Source organism: Cenococcum geophilum (assembly GCF_001692895.1).
Source record: "Cenococcum geophilum 1.58 unplaced genomic scaffold K441scaffold_38, whole genome shotgun sequence".
Taxonomy (NCBI): domain Eukaryota; kingdom Fungi; phylum Ascomycota; class Dothideomycetes; order Gloniales; family Gloniaceae; genus Cenococcum; species Cenococcum geophilum.
Window position 1 is genome coordinate 748,729 of NW_027137596.1, and position 23,306 is coordinate 772,034.

A 23,306-nucleotide genomic window follows, 5' to 3' on the forward strand; every position below is an offset into this window, starting at 1 on the left:
TGCCTATTGTTATTCTAGGGCTAACTAGTATTGCTCTAGGGCTTTAAAGCCTACTCGCGTTGTTCTTCCGTAGAGTAGTTAGGTCGGGATCTACCCCTATTATTAAAGCTAGGTCTAGTCCTACGCTCTTTATTATTGGTATCTCGTTCCTTTCGCTTGCCCGGATAGTCTCTTTTAGTATTCTTAATCCGAGTAGCTTTAGAGATAAGCTTTTCTCAAAAGGTAGGAATTTCGCCCTTCTCCTATATAGCCTGTTAAATCTTAGGTCGTAACTTGGCAAGTAACTGGTAAAGTTATATAGTATTATCCCATAGGTCTAAGTAGGGTATATTATCTTCTAATTCTTCTAAGTAGTTTATAAACTGGACTATACTCTGGCCTTCTTACTATTTAGTGTTATAGTATCGCTGGTTATAATCCATCCCTTAATTAGTAGGGTCTTAGACCTAATTAACTAACTAGGACTTAAGTTCGTTAAATTTAAGGGGTGTAGTAAGTTTCTTCTTATAGCGTATCTATAAACTCTCGACAGTGCTACGTAGGAAGGTAGAAGCAATTAGTGTCTAATTATACTTGTTAGAGTAACGTTTCGGATTTAGCTAAAACTTAGTTTTGCATTAACGGATAAAACGATTGCAGTTCCGAAGACTATTACTATAGTACTTATTAGGTTCCTTTATACGTAATTTAGGTTTTTCTAACGTTATAGCGTAGTATAGCGTTACCCCTTTAAGTCCGCTTTATGTCTAGGGTATCTATACTTCCCCTAATTATCCTTATAATTGTTCTTAGTAGTCTTAATATACTTATCTTAATTATATCTCTAACTCCTTTGTTTTTTATAGGGTCTTATATAGCGACCGCTCTAATAACTCCCTAGCGGTAATCGTTCCTAAAGGTCTCGCAAGGTTAGACAGACCAGCCGTGGCTTCTTCGTAGGAAGAGGGAATGCGCTCCTCTAGGGAGACTCTTTAAGCCTCTTACGGTAGGGGCGTCGTTTCGGGGGGTAAGGAGGTATGGCCCGTTATCGTTAATTAATAGCCGTACGTTCCTTCCGTAAAGGATTAAGAGCGATTAGAATTATAAGAGGCCAGTTTAACCGGAACGTATAATTATCTAATTAATAGTGTAGAATACGAGTTATAGGTAAGTAGAAGATAAGTTAAGGTAAAACAATCTTTATATATAAAGGATAAATGCTTTCTAACCTCTTCTATTTAGAGACTAATTGCTAGTCCTTCTCTAGAGGAGAACCAGCTCCCTATATAATCCTTCTAAGACGCTAGCTAAACCCTTTACCCCTTATCTGTCTAACCGTATCTTCTAGGACATAGATGGAATATAGATAAGACCTCCTTCTGTCTTATCTGATATATACCTTCGAGGGAATTCCGTTATACTAGTTTATTTTAGACTTCTAGTAAACCCTATATAAACGATTAAGTATATAAATATAACTCTTAACTATATTTTATTTAGAGATAGATAGTTAAACTAAAATTGCGAACGTAATTATGGAATAATACCTATAAATATACTACTCCTACCTATAAGACGACTAGGAAAAATAGCTACCATTAGCTAAGTTTACTGCAAATAATATAAGAAACAAATTAATAGGCGTAACGCTGTTCTACGTAACCTATAAATAAGACCCTTAACTTAGATTTAAACTATAACCTAAAATTAATATAATAGGACCTATAATTAAGAGGATTTAACTAATTAACATATATAACTTCGCTAATTAAATAAAGTAGTTAATGGAACTATTATAAAGTAAATTAGCGTATGCTTAAATAGTATAGGAATAGTATATGAACAAAGAACGAGCTTTCGCGTGGGACTTTAAGGAAGGTAATATAGTTTACCTAAATATACAAAACCTAAAGACTTAATAACCCTTAAAGAAATTAGACTGGAAGTTTACGGGCCTATACTAAGTTAAGAAGAAACTAAGCCTATATACTTATAAACTTAAACTACTAACTAAGATAAAAATATATTTAACGTTTTATGTAAACTTATTATAACCCTTAAAGGGTAAACCTATAACTTATAAAGTACTACTACTACCTTCCGTAATTATTAATAACGGTAACAGTTCTTACTTTATTAACTTAATTAATGATATATAATAGAAGATATAATCTAAATAATTTAAATTTCTTATTAAATAGGAAAGATATAAAATATAAACTTAGGAAACCTATAACTAGATTAAGACCAACGCGCCTTCCCTAGTAAAAGAATTCTATAAAGACTATCCTTCGCGGCCTACTTTAGCTAAATGGACATAATATATTATTATTATTCATTGCTTAACGTCCGATTCGGATCCCTATTAGGCCCACGCGGACTACTCCTTATATACATGTGGGGAGAAAACTTTATTTAAGAAAACCCCGTAATCTATCTCCCTGCCTTTTAGGACTCGCCTATAAGGCGCCTACGAGGCGCCTACGAGTTACCTGTGGTGCTCTACTACCTTACTTTTTAACCTTTTTAGGAACCACTGCTGCCGTAACAAGCCTACGGACGCGCTAGTATTGTAAACTTTACTCTACTACTGTAGAGTTATTAGGGGGCGCCCATTGCTCACCCCCCCCCCCCCCCACCCTTTATTACTATTTCCCTTACAACCTAGAACTGGTTTAGTATATTTTGGCTAATAAGCTACTAGGTAACTACCTTAAGGCCTTTTTATATCAAGAGTAGTATGTTATAATTCTCTATACTAGCTACTAAGAGTATTACTTCTTAGTTAGTACGTAAGGGGTATAACAGTATTACGTATTTTAGTGTCTGTCTTAGCTAGCTATATTTGTATCTTAGGCTACCTACTAGAACACCCACCTAGTAGAGCTAGTTTTTTAGTCCTATTATTCCTGTTCTTAAGAGTGTTGCTATTATATTTTCTACCTTTATTAGGCCTTCTTAGAGCCCTAGAGTGTTTACCTCCTATAGCGTTAACTATGCTACGGCTTAGGTTCCTCTTGCCTTAGTTAGCCTTTATACCTTTAACTCTTATACACCTCTTTAGTGTTAGTCTAGCTAGTGTTATATTACGGTAGATAGTTTCCTAGCGTTCTTTTATGCTTTACTTTAGCTCCTTTCTCTCTCTTACTATTATCTTTACTGGCCTCTTACGCGTTTCCCTTCCTCCTCTATATAGGCCTAGGCCCTAAAGCAGTACTATTCTTCTTTTACTTTCTTTACCTATTTCTCTAATATGTCTTCCCTACTTTAGGGTTATTAGTTTATTCTCCTATAGGGCGCCCTAGGGTCCCTCTATAGTTTATTTAGGCGTGTCTTAATATACTTTATAACATTAGAGTTACGTTTATTTTACGCCCTTTATATTGCAGCGGCTTTAATATATAGTTATAGGGGGGGAATATTGGCTTCCTTTTTAAGCAGTGCTGTAGCCGTTCGCTTATATCCGCCTGTTATACTCTAAAGGTAGGCTATTTAGACCTTTTAGAGTGGTTTAAGGAGTAATTTAGGGGGGCCTTTCTTAGATTCTCTAATGGCCTAAATACTAGACCTATATGTTATAGTTGGCCGGACAACTGCTGTATATAGTAGGCGTAACCTCTAGAAGTATAGACCCTATATAAAATTAACGATCCTAGATAATATAATGTACTATACTTAGCCCTTATGGGCCGCTTACGCTATATATACGCTCTACCGGAGCTTGCTATCTACCTATACTTCTAATACCCTTAGGCCCTAAACTAGTTAACCCCTAAAGCCTTAGATATAAATTATATACTAGAGATCTATAGATTAGTTACGTTTTCTTATAAAGTGGATTAGCTGGTATTTCTCTAGTGAGAATTAAACTTTATATTGTCTTACCTATTCTATATAGGTGTTATAAGCTTTCTTTAGTGTTCTATAATTCTCTGCGGCTATTAGCCCTTATATAATTAGGTTTGTATTATTAATAAAGCCTATCCCCTAGGTTGCCCCTTCCTTAAAGAAGTTAAGTAGGTTACTTATAAAGAAAAGGAAGAGTATAGGCGAGAGGGGTAATCCTTATAGTATTCCTGTTATAACTGCGATAGAGGGGCTCTAGTATCTACTAAAGATTAGTAATGTTTCTTTTTAACCTATAAACCCTTAAATAAATTATATAATCCATTCTAGGAAGCCTTTTACCCTAAGGATATATAGAAGACGCTCGTGGGGTATATTATCGTAGGCGCCGCTAATATCTAGGCTAAGTATTAATACTACAAAGTCTCTTCGCATCGCCTATACGGATTTAATGGTGGTAGCGAGTAGCGTAAGTGCTAATAGTGTTAAGCGGTTCTTTCTTGCCCCCATTTAGCTTTGTAGTAGTAGGTTATATTCCTTAACCGTGTCTGCTATACGGTCCGCTATTACCTTTTCTAAGATCTTGCTAAGGGTGTTTTCTAAGGCAATATGGCGGTAGCTTCCTGGGATTAAGTAATCTGCTTTACCTTTTTTCTATAGAATAACTGTTGTTATAGATCTTCCGAGTTATAGGTAGTAGCCTATAGTAAAGTATACCCTGGCTATATCTGTAAGCTAGGGTGCTATAAGTAGTCCATAGGTTTTTAAGGCCTTATTTAGAATCCTATCTGGTCCTAGTACTATATTATTTAAAAGGCGGCTAATAGTTCTAGCCATTTCCTCTATTATTATATCGCTGTTGACCCTTAGGTGAGTTACTAGTATTTTACCTATAATATCGCTAAGGTCTGCCGGAGCCGGTTAAGGGAAGAACCTTTCTATAAGGATCTTTGCCTTCTTATTATTGTTATTAGTAGCCTATAATTCCCCTACTCTTTATAGGGGTGGTAAGTATAGGTCTTCTGCTAGGCGCCCTACCTTTTTCTTTACCTATTTTGCTATAGCCTAAAGGCCCTTATTATAGGGGAGGCTTAAGTTAAAAGTATGCTTATTTATAACCCATCTCTAGTTATTTCTTACTTCTTTCTTTAGGGTATTCTTTAACTGGTTTCTCGTGTCTTTATATCGTCTTTCGTCTTTAGGGTTATGGCTGCTTGTGTATTTCCTTCTTGCTTATTATTAGCTAGCAATAAGAACCGCGCATTATGCGGACCATACGTGTCGCGCGTAGGGGCCCGGTTTTGAGACCGGGCAGTGCTCTTCTAGCCCGTTTTTAATCGCTGCCTAGATCCTTTCTAGTCTTTGGTCGATTTCCTTAGGGGTGGCTAATAAGCCTCGCTTATTTGGAATTGGGTGGATTTCTTCTAGGTCTTAGAGTTGTTATTTAACTGTATTAAGGAAACTGTCTGTCTTGAGATGGATATAATATAAAAGTAAATAATTGCTACCTAATACGAATATATAAAATATAATAGCAGAAAGCTTAAAATTAAAAAGAACTTAAAATACGTTATAATGTTTGTAATATAATTATATAATACGCAAGATATTAAGGAACTTTAACCGCTAGTTAAAGTTATTTAATTAGTTAGATCTGCCTTACTAAGACCTACTATAAAGATATTAGTTCTACTTACCGCCTTAACTAAGCTAATCGCGATTTTTTATCCTAGGGATAGAAAATCCTAATTAGCCTATTTAATGATAGAATTGGTAAAACCTTATACCGCTACCTAACGCGAAAATATAACACGCGATAAGTTATAAGTCTTAACTAAAATTAAATTATTTGGACCTTTAGCTAAAAGGGGGGATACTATAACGGGACTAGCCTAGTTATAGTAGGAATGTCTTAATAAAACACTTAATAGATAAATTCTAACGCTTTAACCAAATTCTAATAGATTAATTAAATTCTACTAAAGTCCGTTAAAGACCGCGTGTATATATACGCATGCATTGACTACCAAGCCCCTAACTATTTAATTATATAATTCTCTTATTATTCCTTTCTCTTCTTTACGCAACGTCTTGTTCTTAGCAAGAGCTATATACCCTTAGATTTAGATAGAATTTATATTGTTCCTTTAAATCTTCCCTAAAGTCTCTTAGCGCCCTTATAGCTAAGTATAATAGGATTAAATAGCTAATAGTTAGAAAAAGTAAAGGCCTATAAAACTAAAAGGAGCTAGTAGTAAAGCCTTAAACCCTTAACGGAATTTAAGGATAACACCTAAATTTATAAGTTAATTAGTAGGATTAGTAGTTTAAAGTATTAATAAATAGTAAAGTAATACGGAACTATATCTTACTAATAGTAGTTAAAAAAAAATAGAATTATTTTATAGATAAAAGGAGTAACCTTACCTATTAGTTATAATTTTAGGAGATCTAATAGCTTATAGAGGAGGGATTATTAACCTTAAAATAGGACCTATTTAAATAACTATTAAAGGAAAACAAATTAAGATATTTTTAATATCCTACTATTAGGACGGGATAAGGTAGTATTAGAAATACCTTAATTATAAGAATATAATCTAAAAATTAATTAGATTATAGGCTAGGTTAATATTAGAGATACTTAATAATATAAAATATAATAGTAAACTAAGTTAGTATTGTACTAAGTTAAAGTAATATATAAAGAGACTAAGTAAGACTTAAGTTATATACTAAAGAGATACTATAAGTATAGTAAAAAACTATAGAGCCTAGAAAGTAAAAAGTTAGTAAATTATATAGTATAGGACTATAAAATAAAGTTAGAACTAGGAATAAGTCTAAGGTTCTTTTTAACCTATAAGCTTACTTAAAAAGAATTAGGGGTACTTAAAGAGTTTATTTTATAAAAAAAACTTATAAAAGGGATATATTAGACTATTATAGTTATTAGTAGAATATCTAGTATTATTTATACTAAAGAAGAATGGAAAACTTAGGCTATATATTAACTCTAAATGGTTAAATAGTATTACTTAAAAGGATAGGTATTCTTTACCCTTAATTAGCGAAATCTAGGATTAAATAGGTAATGCGTAAATTTTTATAAAGATAGATCTAAAGTAGGCGTACTATTAGATTAAGATTAAGGAGGGCAATAAATAAAAGGCAGCCTTTAGGTTAAGAGAAGGACTATATAAGCTATTAATTATATAATTCAGATTAATAAATATATTAGTAATATTCTAGAAGAGAATTAATAGTATATTAGGAGAATACCTTAATAATAATATTATCTATTTAATAACTAAGGAAGAGTACGGAAAATACATTAAATAGGTTTTAAAGAGACTATAAGAAAAATAAATGCTAGTAATAATTAAGAAATATAAGTTCTTTATAAGGAAGACTAATTTTATTAGATTTATTATTAAACTAGGTTATATTAATATAGACCTAAGAAAAATTAAAGCTATAGTAAGTTAGTAGGAACTAAAGAATATTAAACTATTTACTAGGCTTATAAAAAAAGAGGAATTATAGGTATAAGGAGATAAATAAAAGGAGCTATTTAAAGAACTTAAAGAACTGTTTACCTAGGAACTAATCTTTAAAATCTATTAACTAGGACTAGATATAGTTATAGAAACAAATATATTAAACTTTATACTAGGAGTATAGAAATATATAGCACCTAATAGCATACTATAGTTAAAAGATAACACTACTAGAGTTAAACTATAACGTCTATAATAAAGAGTTATTAGGTATAATTATAGTACTTAAGAAATAAAGAGCATTCTTATAAGGTATAGAAAAACTATTTATAGTTAAAACGGATTATAAAAACCTAATGGGGTTCCTAATAATAAAAAAACTTAATTAAAGATAGGTTAAATAGGTAGAAATGCTTATAAAATACTATTTTAAAATTTAGTATATTAAGGGCACTAAGAATATAAGGGTAGATGCGCTAAGTAAAAAGGCTAAATTATAGAATAATAAGGAACTATTAGAAGTAGTACTATATAGAGATAAGGATGGATTAATTAGATATAATTGCCCTAAGCTAGTAGTAACTTAAGAGGATAATAAACTAAAAAAAGTCTATAAGTGTTGGGAATAAGGCAAGTTGCTATTATATACGGCAAACTGCCGTCACGTAATGGCAAGTTGCTATTACGTGTCGCCGCGGCACTAGCGTAGTAAGGAGCCTTAAGTTCCTTGCCCTCTCTTATTCTAATAAAATAAGCTTTTAACTAACATTACTATAACCTACTTAAGTAGTCGTTATTAGTGAGTTACCCTATATAACTAACACTAATTAGTAGTTAAATACACAGTTAACTATAGAGCAGCTAGGTTTTTAAATAAAAGAAATAGTCTTATATAGGGGTACTATATACGCTTATATGGAATAGATCCCGGCAATACTATACTACCTTAAACTTATAGAAAACTAGTAATAAAAGTGTTACTAAATACTAAGAGATACTAAGTTGCGTCTATTATATAGAATAACCGCGGTTACGAAGATTTGGTTAAGTACTTTAGGTTAAAAGTATTACTAAACCTAGGGTCCTAAGTTAACGTCTGAAACGCGTTAAACAACTACCTTAACACCCTCTATGTACCTTTGCAGATCTTAGGATCACAATTAATACCCAAATCTACCTATATACGTTTGTTATTATAGCGTTAACCTATCTAAAGAAGTATAAGAAGGATATTAACCCGGAAATATAGAATACTAATATAGTAGTAATTCTTAATTAACGTCTGATATGGATCCTATCTAGGCCTACGCAGACTACTCCATTACAGGGGGAAAACTTATAATTTATAGGAAGAAAACCCTGTAGTTTAGGGGAGGAAAAACCCTATAAGCCACCTTAGTAGGATAAAAAACCCCGGTTTGCCATGTTCGTCCGTAGCGGCGGCCCTATAGGCCTACGGCTACGTCCTGTCCTCCTTAGATGTTTAAACTCCTTAGGAACTACTACTTCCTTCTCTAGCTTATCCTAGCTAGGGTTTACTACGTCCTAGCTAGGCCTTGCCGTTCGATTGCTGTATACTTATAGTTATGTTCCGTATTTTAACTACCCCCTATATACTATCTCTTATTAACTATTACTATATACGCCATGCCTCCCCCCCCCCTAAGGCCTATTAAAGGCGTAAGGGGGATTTATTTATAAACTACTACTATACTAAAAGGCGAGCGGGACGTGTGTGCCTAAGTATTTTTTATGCCTAGGCCCTAGTTACTAGGCCCTCGCCAAGGGTTACCACTCCTTAAGAGGAGACAGGAAAACCGTACGGTATTGTCTAGGCTGCTAGGTAGTATTTAATAGCTGATGGCGAGTGACTGTATGCTCCGCGGGCGATCGCCCTGGGGGTTAAAAGGGGCCGTATATTTGCTCGTTGCTTATTTGTTTGCAATCGCTCGTTCATTGACGTAAGAGGTCGTCGATGCTCTCTACTAGGGGTCGGGGGATGTTATTAAATGCTGTGTATCCATGTTGGATCGTATAGGTGCCTTAATAGGAGAATAGTGTTGCTGTTGTTCGTAAGGGGCACTCAGTGGTGGTTTTTAAGATCTCACTATCCCATGTAAAAACTTTTTACCACCGCCTATAATACCTACTACCACCACTAGGTCGTATCGCACGCTGTGTGACGTCTCTGCGTTGGCTCTGAGTCTGAACTTTAAAGACTTAGGTTCGTAGCCGTCACCACGTATAGGTGCAGAGTCCGTTTTCGACGGCCTAGAATACTAATATAATTAACTTTATAAACGCTAAGCAACAGGACCTAAATAGATTCTTATTATACTATATAGTATACTATAAAGATAGTAAATATAACAATACTATACTATAGTACTGTGTAAGGGAGAACTTTATTAGATAGATAAAGGAAACATAGGCTTCTGTAAAGAAGGATATTGTATAAAACTTCCGTAACTTCTTGCGGGAGTATAGAGTATTTATACCTATAGACGGGGGTACTATTAAAGACAATATTTAGGAGCAGGTTATTAATGTAAAAGAAGAGCACGAATGGACTTTATAAGAGATTAAGCACTAACTACGCACTATAAGAAAGCTTAACTTATAATAGAACCTAAGTAATATACCTCTAGAGACAAACCTACCTCCGCCTTTAACTTCTCTGTATCTAATTTAACCCATAACCTTAATGTCGGATACTATACCCTAACGAGAGCAGGTATAGGATCCTATTACTTTGCGATTTAACAACCTTTAGACTCTAGCGACTAGACCTACGTCCCTACTATAGCCTATAATGCAACCCCTACCTCTATCTTAATCTTAAATTGGAGGTAGTTTAAAATTGCTTATAGAGCTTGCAAAGCTCTATTCGGACTAAGAAAAGAAGTTTAGTAGGGAATTATATAATATTCTTAATTCGAAACTACGTATCTTCTATAACTATTGCTAGAAGGTAGAAATAGAGTCTAATTAATACCACAACGCCTATTCCGTTATGCTTAAGGGCCAAGCTAGTACCTTCTATTATAATTATTTGGTAGGAAAAGGATATGATTTCAACCGTATAATATATATATTAAGATACCACTTTAAAATAGAAGAGAATAAGTAGCAGTATATATTAGAATAGAGAGAGACTACCTTTTTAAAAATTATTACTATAAACCTAGGTATCCCTTAGCTTAATTATCTTTAAAAGCTCTTTAATTAACTTTAGACGATTTAGCGTGGTTTATCTAAATTATATTAAGAGAATTTCAGCCTATATAATTAAGTTATTAGCGTATACTAAGGCGTTAAAGAATACAACCTTGCTTTCTTTAATCCTGTAAATACTTATAAAGGAGTATATACTTAATTAAGATCTTCTATTAGCACTGCTCTACACTCTTAAAAAGTATAGCAATTTAATACCTAACTTTAACCTACTTTAATTAACCTACCTAACTAATATAATTATAACTGGACTAATTAAATATATAGTGGCCGGGGTAGATAATATAGTAGAGGGTATAATTAACGACTATAAGGTAAAGGTAGAGGCCCTTGTAGAGGTTTGTTTTAAAGTAATTACTAAAAGAAGTGCTACGTTTATAAGAAACCAAATTGCTAGTTAACTAGGTATTCTCTTAATAAGTAAAAAGAGGTATATAATAAGTTTCGCTAAAGTATAAGAAATGTTAGAAATTATAAGGTTATTACAGCCTACTTTTAAAGCTTTTTAGTTTAATATAAAGGCGTAAAAGATCTTAAGGGTAAGGTTAATAAGGCTAAACAGCTCCTTATAGATATAGAAATTAAGAACTACTCTCCTAACCAATACTTTACTAAGTATAGTAAGGTAAATGGTATATAAACCGTCACTGTTCTTAATAACTAATCTACGCTCTATTCTATTATAAAGTTAGATATCTTTAATAAGCTAAGGGAGAGTTCTGCGTTCTCCTTTAATAATAAATACTCAGCGAACGTCTTCTATAGTATTATACTAGATACTAGAGCTATAGGAGTATCTATAGCAGAAGAATCTTAAGTTTAAGCCCTTTAGCAGCTTAATAGCTCTATTTAAATTAACTATTTAACGGCAGGCTAATATACAATTCGTTTTAGTAAGGGTACTACAATCTCTCTTAGCATAATTAGGGTCCAAACCCCCTTAAGGCATATCACTTTCTATGTTATTTCTATAAATACCCCATTTCTATTTTACATTAGAGATATAAATAAATTAGGCGTTAAGCTTAATAACCTTAAGAATATACTCGTTTAGGGAAATAATCGGGTGCCCGTTATACGCAAGTAGGGTTACCCCTAGTTGCTCTTTTATTAACTAAAAAAGAGTATTGCTTGGAGCCATTTAACTAAGTTAGAGTTATATTAACTACACCATCGTTTTAGCTACCTATCCGTTTATTAATTACTTAGGGTTCTTTAGTAAGTAGGCCATAAAGTTAAGGTTAAGGCAATTAAGTATCTTATAAAGTACTGCTATTACTACTAAATAAACTAGAAGTCCCCTAGCCGATTTAAGTTTACCCTTAAAAATAACTATAACTTTAACTTCTATATTATCGTTAACGTTATATATCTTAGCGGTAAGCTAGTACTCTAAGTTATTAACTTCTTAACCTCCTTCTAAGCCGTACGTTTTTTAAAGGATATATTAGCTAGGAACGTATAGGATACCCTTTAATTATACTAGATCAATATCTACCTAGGACCCCCTAATTAAATCGTCCATAATATAGGAAAGAACTTCTTATTAGCAGAGTTTTAATAATAGATAAAGGTAATAGCAATTAAGGTTAAGGAAGTCCCTATTAAGGTATATAATAGTGTTAGAAAAGTAGAGCAATATTACGCGCTATTATGCCGCGTATATAAGATTATTTCTTTAGAACTAGAGGATACTAGCAAAGAACTTACCTTACAAATGGCTGTTAAAGCCGTTAATAATTCCGCTGGCCTAGATAGACTTATACCCATATTACTAGTCTTTAGCGCCTACCCTTAAATAACTAATAATTCTCTACTATTTCCCTCCATTATATAATGAGTGGAGGCTATTTATAAGGTAATAAAGGAGGTATAACGTCTCTACGCTATACGCTAGGTTAATAACGTACTAGGAATAAGAAATGGCCTAAATACCTTAACTACACTTAATCTGCTACTCTAGTTAGAGGTATACATATAGCGTAAAAAGGGAGGGTAGTTAGGCCCACATTAACTTATTATAATTAATAGTTAGACTTATACTATTTAGATACCTTATAGACCTACTTAATTCCATTTAACTATTATTAAGCCTTATTATAAAGATAATAATTCTAAGCCTTTATAGAATGCCATAGAAAATACCTTAGAGGAGAGCTATAATTAACGTGCTTTAGAAGGCGACCACAATTCTAATATAATTATAGTAGATACGCTATAACTACGACGCGGTAGAGGTCGCCTAAAGGGATTACAAAATCGCTAATATCTTATTAATTTTAAAGAGTAATTTATTGCCGCCATTAAGAATAGAGTTAAGTTATTAATGGCCTTTATAACAGCTAAGGAGAAGGCTAACTTTAAGCTCGCAAAACAGCTCTAAAAGGAAGGTCGTATTATAACCCCTAGAGCTCCTTTCCAAGTATCCGACAAGTAAGAGATTAATAGTCTTATTATAAGAGAAGTCTTTAAATTTAAGAAGTATAACCCTACTAAGTTCGATAAAGTTCGCATCTTTAAGTTAAGAATGGTTAATAAGATTAAAGGCAAAGCTATAGACGCCCTATTTAAGAAATTAAGGCTTATTATCTAAGGCTATAACAATAATAGTAAGGAGGTAATTCTTATATAATCTTCTATAATTTAATAAGCTAGTTAGCAAGTTATTATTACACTAGCTTTCTCCTTAATAAAGAATAGAATAGCAGTTTATTTATAAGATATTACTTAAGCCTATACCCAATCAGAGACGTACCTTTAGCGCTTAATATTAGTATACCTTCCAGAGTAAATTCGCCACTAGTATCCTAAGGATATAGTTATAGTTATACTTAAGCCATTATATAAAATTGCAGAGGCAGGAACTTACTAGTGGGCTACCTATAGCAAGCACTATAAGGAGAAGCTTTTAATAACTACTTCTATATTTAATCTATACTTCCTTATTATAACTACGGAAACCCTATTTAGAATTATTGGTATATAAACTAATAATATAATTATCTTAGGAAACGACCAATTTTTAGCTCTTAAAGAAGATAAGCTAGTAAAGGTAAATCTTATAGCAAAGCTAAAAGAAAAGCTTAATTTAATAATACTATTACTTTTTAATAAATGCATCCTCTCCCTAAATAAGGATTCTATTGCTTTACGCCAGAAGGGTTAAGGTAAGAAGATTAATATTATTAACGTTAATTCTCTAAAGCAAGGATATGTGGAGTAACGCGCTTATAGAGTATATATTGCTTCTATCTATTAACCTAAGGCTTTATTCAATCTCTCCGTTACCGCTTAATACTAGAAACTAACTAAGGATAACGTTCTTGCCCTAAATAAGCGTCTTTCCTAGTAAATAAACTATCTTAATTGGGGACTACTCTATGTGCCTATTAATCTTCCTACCACTAAGCTCTTTATATTTGTTAATAGATTATTTATAAATAATAAAGATTTTAGCTCCTAGCTAGGATATAAGATTATTATTATAAATAAATCTACTAAAGAGAATAACTTTATAATCCATAGCAATCTTATCTATTAGAGCTTAACTAAAAGTAAGCGCATTACTTAAAGCGTTTTAGCGTTAAAGATATATAGAATAGTTAGCGGAGTTAATATAGTAATTACAATTAGAACTACCCTAAAGATAATTATAAATCGACTCGAACTTTCCGTTATCCCTATAATTATATATACCAACTTATACTCCCTCTATAAGTGTTTAGTCAAGCTTAATACTATAAAGGAGAAGCGCCTTATAATTAATATTATAGCACTTTATTAATCCTATAAACGGCGAGAACTCTTTAAGATTTAATAGATTAATAGTTAAGATAACCTAGTAGATGTAATAATAAAGGTAAACCTAAATAAGGCTCTAGAAACGTTTATTAATACAAATACTTTACGTATATAAGTTAAAGGTTGGGTAAAAAGGGAGTAGGAGTATAATAATCTACGGACCCTAATTCCAACCAGCTAATTAGGATTTTCCATCCCTAGGATAGAAAATTGCTATTAGCTTGCTTATAGCTAGCGCCTTAGCGGCTCTAACGGCCCTAACACGATGTCTACCTATAACTCCTTAGTAAGAAAGCACCGCGTGCTAAGAGGCAAATTTTAGGATAGTGAGACTTATATTACAATAGCAATAATAAGTAAGAAGGATTTATATTTGTTATAATAGTTAAGCAGTATTTATATATAGATAGTAACTATAAAAGAAGAGTTGCTAGTGTCAGGAATGAGGCAAGTTGCCGTCACATACGGCAAACTGCCGTTACGTGATGGCAAGTTGCTATCACGTGTCGCCGCGGCACTAGTGTGGCGAGGAGCCTTAAGTTCCTTGCCCTCTCTCATTCTAATAAAACAAGCTTTTAACTAACATCACTGTAACCTACTCGAGTAGTCGTTATTGGTGAGTTACCCTATATGACCAACAATAAGATATTAGAGAGCTTTTAGGGGTAAAATTTTTTAGAAGTATAGTTAGAAGATCTATAGATAGATATATATAAAAACTAAGTAAAGTATATTTTAAAAAGTATAGTAGAGTATTTTATAGAAGATTTTTATAAGGGAATAACTTAAGAATATAATAGAGTAATAGGCTTAGTATTAAGATTATAAGAAGAATATATTATTAATGGAATCTAGGGTATAGCCAGAAAAGTAATAAAAGAGTATTTAAATTGCTAAAGAAATAAATTAATAAGGCATAAGCTATACAGAGGGCTATAACCTATTAAAATACTAGAGAGACTATAGAAAGTTATATTATAGGACTTTATTATTAAGTTACTAAAGTTAAAAGATCTTATTACTGAATAAAAGTATAATATAATCTTAGTAATAGTAGATAAGTTAACTAAATAGGGCTACTTTATAGCATATATAGAAGAAATCTTAGTAAAGGATATTACTAAAATCTATATTAAGGAAGTATTTATAAGATATAAAGTATTAAGTAAAATTATATTAAATAGAGATCTAAGATTTATAATAGTATTCTAGGAAGTATTTTTTTAGCGGAATAAGGAGTTAAAGTAGCAACTTTTATTATATATTATCTATAGACAGATGGCTAAATAAAAAGATTAAATTAGACGCTAAAATAGTATCTAAGATATTATATTAATTACGTATAGAATAATTAGGTATTATTATTACTAAGTATATAGTTTATATATAACGTAACACTATAAGAAGAAATAGGTATATTACTGTTACTATAATAAGTAAAGAAAATAAGTTATATAGCTAAAAAAAAGGATAAAGATATTAATAAATCTTTATATAAACCTTATAGAATTAGTAAAAAAGGTATAAGAAAGAATAAAACGATACTATAACGCTAAGAAATCTAAGGGACTAGATCTTAAGGAGGGGGATAAAGTATAGCTACTATACAAAAATTTTAAGAGTTAATAACTAAGTAAAAAGTTAGACTATATTAAACTAGGACCTTTTAAAATTATATAGAGGATTTTACCAGTTATATTTAAGTTAAACCTACTAGCTAAAATTAAGATCTACCCTATATAGCATATTCTAATGCTAGAACTAGTATATAGGAATATTAAACTACTAATTTATATAGTAGATACGTATAGAGGATAAGAAGAAGATAAGTAGTAAGTTTTAAAGATTATTAGCTAAAAGGATATTAATAATAAAATATAGTATAAGGTTAAGTAGATAGGCTATAATAAGACTACCTAGGAACCACTATAAAATCTAAAGAATGCCATAGGAAAAGTATAGGAGTATTAAAAGAAAATAGGTTAGGTAATATTAAAAAGGAGCTAAAGATAAAAGGATTAGTTAAAGGTAATAGATAAGCCGGATTATCTAAGGGATCTACTACTAGTATATTAGTTATTTCCGCCTCTACTTAACTAGAATCCCTTTTAGCCTCCTTAGCCTTAAGTTTAAATAGACCTTACTTTACTAAGTAAAGCTCTTTTAAACGCACCTTTTTTAAGACCTTTATTAGACGGTTTAGGCAAGTATAAGTATCTAGTTAAGCTTTTAGAGCCTAAGACGCCTTATTAAACGACACTAAACTTTAATAAGGGTCTCGGCTAGCTTACTTTTTAGTTTTTTAGCCGCTACTAATACGCGCAACCCTAAAATAGATTAAATAAGAAACTAGACGATTATAAAGAATAATAAGACGCGTATATTTAGTATTAAAGATAGATTAAATATTATAGGATAATTATATGTTTGCTTATATATATTTAGTATAAAAAGAAGGTTAGTAACTAGATAGAGCTACGATTATAATATATACTAACTTCTTCTCCGTATAATAAGAATAAGACGGTATAACTTTACTAAGGGAAAAAATAAATATTACTAACTAGTTACAACGATTAAACGTAGAAGATTTAATAGAAGGTATTAGAAATAATAAAGGTTATTAAATTAAAAATGGGAATATTATACCTCTAATAGATAACTTAAAGATAGGAGATATCTTTAAGGATAAAGATAAAGAGGAGGGGGATGGTATTACGGACCTTATATTAGTAGTAGTGCGACTACTAAGAATAAACATAAATGGGTTAGTTAAGATAATATAGGAGGCCCTAGAACCGATTAAGCTATAGGATAAAAGGTAGCTAAGTTATATAGCTAGTTATGTTATAAGTTTGGAACGTAGAAACGTAGGAATATAAGAACGCGATATACCGACGTACTAATATACTAATATACTAAACCCTTTACTATAGGGAGGAGTTATATATTTAAGGACGTACGGTCTTTATAAATAGTTTCTCTTATTTATAGTAAATCTTAGAATATAATTAGAGTTAATTTATTAGGTAACTACTTCACTAGTTATTATTACGTTGTTAACTTCCTATTTACCTATATACCCGGCCTATTAACAAGTCCACCGTAGTATTTCCTATAAGGCTTTGTTATATAGAGCCTATAATAGGCATCTTATAGATCTAGCTTTATAAAGATCTTTACCCCAAATAGTTAATCTAGCATTTTACTAACTAGTAGTAGTAGGTAACGGTTCTTAATTATAATCTTATTAAGACTGTAATAGTTTACGTATAGCCTTATAGTTCTATCTAGTTTTAGGATAAAGAGGATTAGCGCGCCTACTAGTAACTTACTAGGCTGGATTTACCCCTTTTCTAGTAACTTATTAAGGTATTCCTATAGGATCTTAAGCTCTTTATAAGAGAGGTTATAGATAGGAAGGTTTGGCGGTTATTTACTTTCTTTTAAATTAATTATATAATTGTACTCTAAGTTCTACGGTAGGACTTTAGCTCTTTTGCCTAAAAATACCCTTAATAAGTCTCTTAGGCCTACTAGAATATTTAACAAATTAAGGTCGCGTTTGTCCTTTATATTATTATTACGTAGGTCCTAAAGCTCCTTTAGGATACTTACGGGCAGCGTTATATACTGTAGTAGTTGCTTATATATAGTTGCTACTATACGTTAAACAGTTATATATAGTAGCTAGTAGAGGGTAGGGAATTCTTTAACGCAACGTTTAAGGTATTAAAGTATACTCTCTATATATTACTTAAGCCAGAGTAACCTGTGGCAGTTAAAGTATCTTATAAAATCTTTAAGATCGCTGCCTTTCTATAGTGTCTCTATAACCTATCTAGTAGTTCCTTATAAGGTTATTATTACGGAGGGGTTATTACCTATACTAGGCTTTATACCTATCTTGCTATTAAATAGGGGTTAGATCTAATACTCCTTTAGGTGTAAAGCGTATACTATTTTACCTAGGGCTATATTCTCTAGGATGTCCTTTAGGCTTATTAGTAATATACACCCTTCTAAATCTTTATTATTCTACTATTTAAAGGCTCCTGTTTTAAAGCGTATCTTAAAATCTACTTCTATAAGCTAAGGGTATCTAAGGATAAGGTTATAACCTATAAAGTTAGCCGCCTAAAAGGGTTGCGAGCTAACTACTTTAGTATAGTTATATATATTAGCTACTAATACTATAAGCTTATAGGCACTATATAGTTTAATCTAATACTTATCTAGGAAGCCTATAATAGGTTTCCGCTACCTTTATAATAGGATAATTTTATACTCTTTTACTAAATTATATTATATAAGATTAATTTTAGCGCCGTTATTATATAGTACTTAAAACTAACGCATCTTACCTATAGAGAGTGTTATTTCTAGCTTAATAGCGATACGGAGAGTCTCTTCTTCTATATCTTACCCTAGTTATAGCTATAAAAAAAAGTCCACAATTAGGGCTTTTTTTCAAAGATTATTAGTGCGGTTATTACCCTTTTTTTAATAAGATCTACCTTTAGAGTTTTCTTTTAACTTCTTAAAGTATTTCTATAAAGGTGCTAGATAGGTATTAGGTTAGCCCTAGAAGTCTTTTCCATTATTTAAGGTTTTTAACTTTAACCCTTTTAAAGTTCTTTTTAAGAACGGCTTCTTTAAAGGTTAGGCCTGCCCTATATTACTACTAGAGTGCCCACACTTCTAGTGACCCCCTAACTTCCTACTAGAAGAGGTTTAGTTTTTTATTATATCTTTAGCGTTTAGAACTACTTATTTGAAATCCGTATATATATAGTAATCCGTAATAGGGCTCCTACGCGCTTTATTTTATTATAAATTACTAGCTTAATTCTAGCCTAAATAAACCTAATCTTCTCCTTTTTATAGATGCTACCGTCCTTATTTTTAATGGGTTTTAGATCTATCTATTAAGTATAAGTTTTTATAAAGTTTATAAACTGGTGGAAGTTATAGCGGTTAAGCTATGTCCTATTCTAGAATAGCTCTATATTATTATATTATATAATATATAGATCTTAAGTCTATTTCTTTAAGAAGGTTTATAGCTATAGCTATATAGTAATTTGCTCTTTATTAAGCTAATTAAGTGCAATCCAGTTTAGCAATTAGTTTTTAATCTTGCTATATTAGCATTTTATTGGGGTGCTAAGATCCTAGAGGCCTCCTAATAGGATTTTAATTGTCCTAGAGGTCCTAGAGGTCCTAATAGGCTCCTAGTAGGCTCCTAGCAGGATTTTAATTTTCCTAATCGTCTTAGTTATCCCTTATAGTGACATTGGGTATTTTTTAAGGGCTAGTGGTAGTTTATAATATATGCCTAGTGTAATATAAAATACGCTAAAATATATAACCGCACGGACCTTCTATAATATTTAACGCGCTTAACGCACATTATTAAATTATTAACTACTACCTCTATTACTATATTAGTCCGCAATAAGGCTTTTAAATAATAAAGTATTGCTAGCGTTTAAGTCTTTTATACGTCCTAATCGATTGGTAAGTTTCTTATAACCCCTATAGGCCTAGAGCTAACTTTTCTACTAGTGTAATTATATGCGTTGCTTATACTGCGATAATAAAGCTATAAAAAATACCTCCCGCTAATTTAACCACCTTATACGCTGCTAAAGCTATATAAACGCCTATAAGGCTAAAGGTAAAGTAACTCCTGCTACTTAAAAGGCTTCTAAAGTCTATAATGACTTTACCGATAAACTTACTTAGAAAAAGCTAAAGATAAATTCCACCACCTATACGCGCTAACGCCTCTTAGAAAAGAAGGCTATATATATAATTATATACAACGTTCGCCCGTTTTAACTATTTTAGGATATAGCCTTGCAGGACTTTATATTAAGTCTTAATAATTTATTTAAGATACCTAATAAAACAACGTTTACTAGAATACTACTTAAGGAAATATACGCTACAACTATGGAGGATATTAAGCAGTATATTAGCACCCAAAAATACCTTAATTTTATTATCGATAAGTTAAGCAATATACTCCATAAGCGTGTGATCAACCTCTGTTATAATACGCTAAACGGTATACTTTATATTAAATTAGAAGTAGTAGATCTAGGGGCAAAATATAATACAGAATAGATATTTAGATGGGTTAGAAAGGAGATTAAGAATTTACTTAGTTTGTAAGGTATATTAAAGCTTACTAAAAGTGCTAAATAATGTACATTTGGACTTTAAGCGTGTTAACTCCCTTGATACTGATACTTACTTAACCATATAATCCCTATAGGAACTTATATATAAAGATAAGGATCTTTAGTACGTATTTATCATTTCTTGCAACCGCTATAGCCTACAGCTGCTTATAAAGGATATACTTAAACAGATCTCTTAGTTTAAAACAGTGTTTGCTAACGCCTAGAGTATATTAACGAAATTCCGCACATTACCAAAATAGCTCTCTATACTGCGGCGCCACTAGAAAATAAAGAAAGCCTTTTCTACTACAGTTATTATATGTTAGGGTACTTAGCTAGCTGTTGCGTAATTAGTAAAGGATAATTAGGAGGCTATTAAGACGTACTGCCTTGATCGAGATGTAGATATTAATGTAGTATTCCGAAGTTAAACTATCGCGGGACCCTTTTTTCAACAGCTTAGCTACTTCCTATACCTCTTTAAGCCTCTCTATAAGGCTTAAAAGATGTTAAAATTAGACCGCGTACGCCTTAGATATATCTCTAGACGCTAGCAATCTATCTACTAGTGTTTCTGTAACGCTAGCGTCGCATATTCTTAGGCGAAGGAGGTGCTTAATTAGGTGTTCTATCCGCGTATAGCTAAACAGGTAGTTCCTATATATTAGGCTGCTTATTACCTCAACCCTACTTACGCAGGTTTAGAAATAAGTGTTAAATGTTAAAAGCTAGTCCTTAATTTTATTCGTAAGTATATGCCGGCTAATTAGGAGGCTGCCGCCTTATAGTTATACTTTAGCTACTATTATAAGGAGGATGAATTTGCTTCTACTAATTACTATTAGCAGTATACAAACAAGCTAAACTTATTTTGGTCCTCTATAAGAGTTACTATACCTAATTTAGCTAATTTAGCGCGCCGTTTATATTTTATATAGGCTAATTTGGTGCCCTCTAAGCGCTTATTTAGTATAGTAAAGCTTATATACTCCTGAATAAAGGCCTTTACTAATCCTAAACGGGTAGATATATAGACGGCCGTCTATATTAACTAGCGGGTGTTTAATTAATATAAGGGCAAGTATTATAAACCGTTTGATTAGAACCAGCTAGATAAGTAGGAGCGTCTTAAATAGGAGAACTTAATTATTAAGCATAAGTATATAGAGGTTAGTAGGCGCGTTAGTAAGGTAGCGAATTAATTTTATATATATTTAACCCCTATATATTAATTTGATTAATTACTAACACTAAGTCTATATCTAAAATCCTATATATTTTATATGGTGGTAGTAATTTTGGATTAATACACGTATTTTAGTAAGCAGAGCTTATGACAATACAACATGTAATTTTAGAGACCCCAGCCCTAGCGAAAAGTCGTCTCATTAGTTGGCGCATGGGTCCTGTTCCTTGGTCAACAGAAAATACACAAAGAGCATATAATTTGGTGAAGTGTCAAGTAGCCAAAGAACGGAACGCAGATCTCCGGGACTTTTACCTGTACAATCTTTCCGGTCGTACCACCTCGTCTACTTGGATGAGTCCGGGTGCGACAAGCGAATTGGCTTCAGGGATACTGGATGATCTCCTCTTGGTGTGGCGCCGGTCCAGGTCGCTCAGTTTCACCGGGACCGTAGATATCAGATATTACCTGCGTATACTCAAGACGGCGTTCTCATTTCCCGAGTGTTTCAGGGAATGACTGACAGTGGTCATGGGATCTCTCTAGGGTCGTACTCCTTGCTCAAGCTACTAAAGACGACAAAGAGCTTACGAAAATACGCCAGCTCCGATCGATACTTGACGAAACAACAAACACACCCATAATAGTGATGACGCTTCGGCGTCCCTTAAAAGCAGTACATTATGTGTTGTATTTAACGCGGCAGGATGACATTAGTTACACGTGTGTGCTATCAATTTTCACCACAGTAGCGGTCCCTTCAGCTTTCCCAACAGATTTGATTCATCTGGGCACCTCATGTGGTCCCGACCTAAACGTTGATGCCACTCCACTTAGCCTCCAAGGTAGTTGTGGTTGCAGCAGACAAAGTCTCTTCCTCCTGGACAAACGGGATCTCCACGCACAATCAGCCACCGCATCATATCTAGAGTTGCCAAATTCAAACGACTTACCGGAGTTCACGGACTGGCAACCTTCTCTCCACAAGCACTGAGTGCTGGAGCCGTGGCCCGGGCAGTCGCGGACGACGCACGCCATGATGTTGTCAGGGTCCGAAGGGCAAGGCCAATTACTAGGAGTTCCGGTGTAAGGGTCACCGCCCCATCTGTTGCGGCACACGTTGTCGTCGAGGCAAATGCAGTCATCCCCCCAGTTGTTTGAACAACGGCCACCAACGGCCGCTAGGGCTGGAGCTGCGATGGACAGGAATGCAAGGGTAGCACTAATAAGCTTCATGTTAGAAGTGGATTGATAAATTGATCTGTTCTGGAACTAATTCTGCGTGTCGGGCGAGGAGCCCTTGGTGTTTATATAGGCGCAGGCCCCGTCTCTAGCACCATTTTTCACAATGTCCAAATGCCGAAGACCCGGTGTGAACGAGCAGCACCGATTGGTACTGACAGTGATCTATTTGGACTGGAGCGGCGTGGATCCGGCGTGGAGCGCCGTTGGAGCGCCAGTTTACGTTTATCAATTATAGGTTTAGCACTTTCCTATAATTGATAAACGTAAACTGGCGCTCCAACGGCGCTCCACGCCGGATCCACGCCGCTCCAGTCCAAATAGATC

General features: G+C 33.0%; 1 protein-coding gene across 1 annotated transcript; it reads right to left on the bottom strand.

Moving 5' to 3' along the window:
- Nucleotides 1-22,343: 22,343 nt before the first annotated feature.
- K441DRAFT_707143 (uncharacterized protein) lies at nucleotides 22,344-23,010 on the bottom strand. The gene is made up of 2 exons (XM_067653708.1): nucleotides 22,691-23,010; nucleotides 22,344-22,632 (listed from the first exon to the last, which is right to left on the bottom strand). Exons 1-2 carry the CDS (start codon nucleotides 22,971-22,973, stop codon nucleotides 22,571-22,573), a joined length of 345 nt encoding a protein of 114 aa, XP_067501061.1. The 5' UTR covers nucleotides 22,974-23,010; the 3' UTR covers nucleotides 22,344-22,570.
- Nucleotides 23,011-23,306: the final 296 nt, after the last annotated feature.

Coding starts and splice junctions, on each gene's coding strand:
- K441DRAFT_707143 (XM_067653708.1), bottom strand. CDS start 22,973: ATGAAGCTTATTAGTGCTACCCTTGCATTCCTGTCCATCGCAGCTCCA. Junction 22,633..22,690: donor TTGCCAGTCCGTGAACTCCG/GTAAGTCGTTTG, acceptor TTGTGCGTGGAG/ATCCCGTTTGTCCAGGAGGA.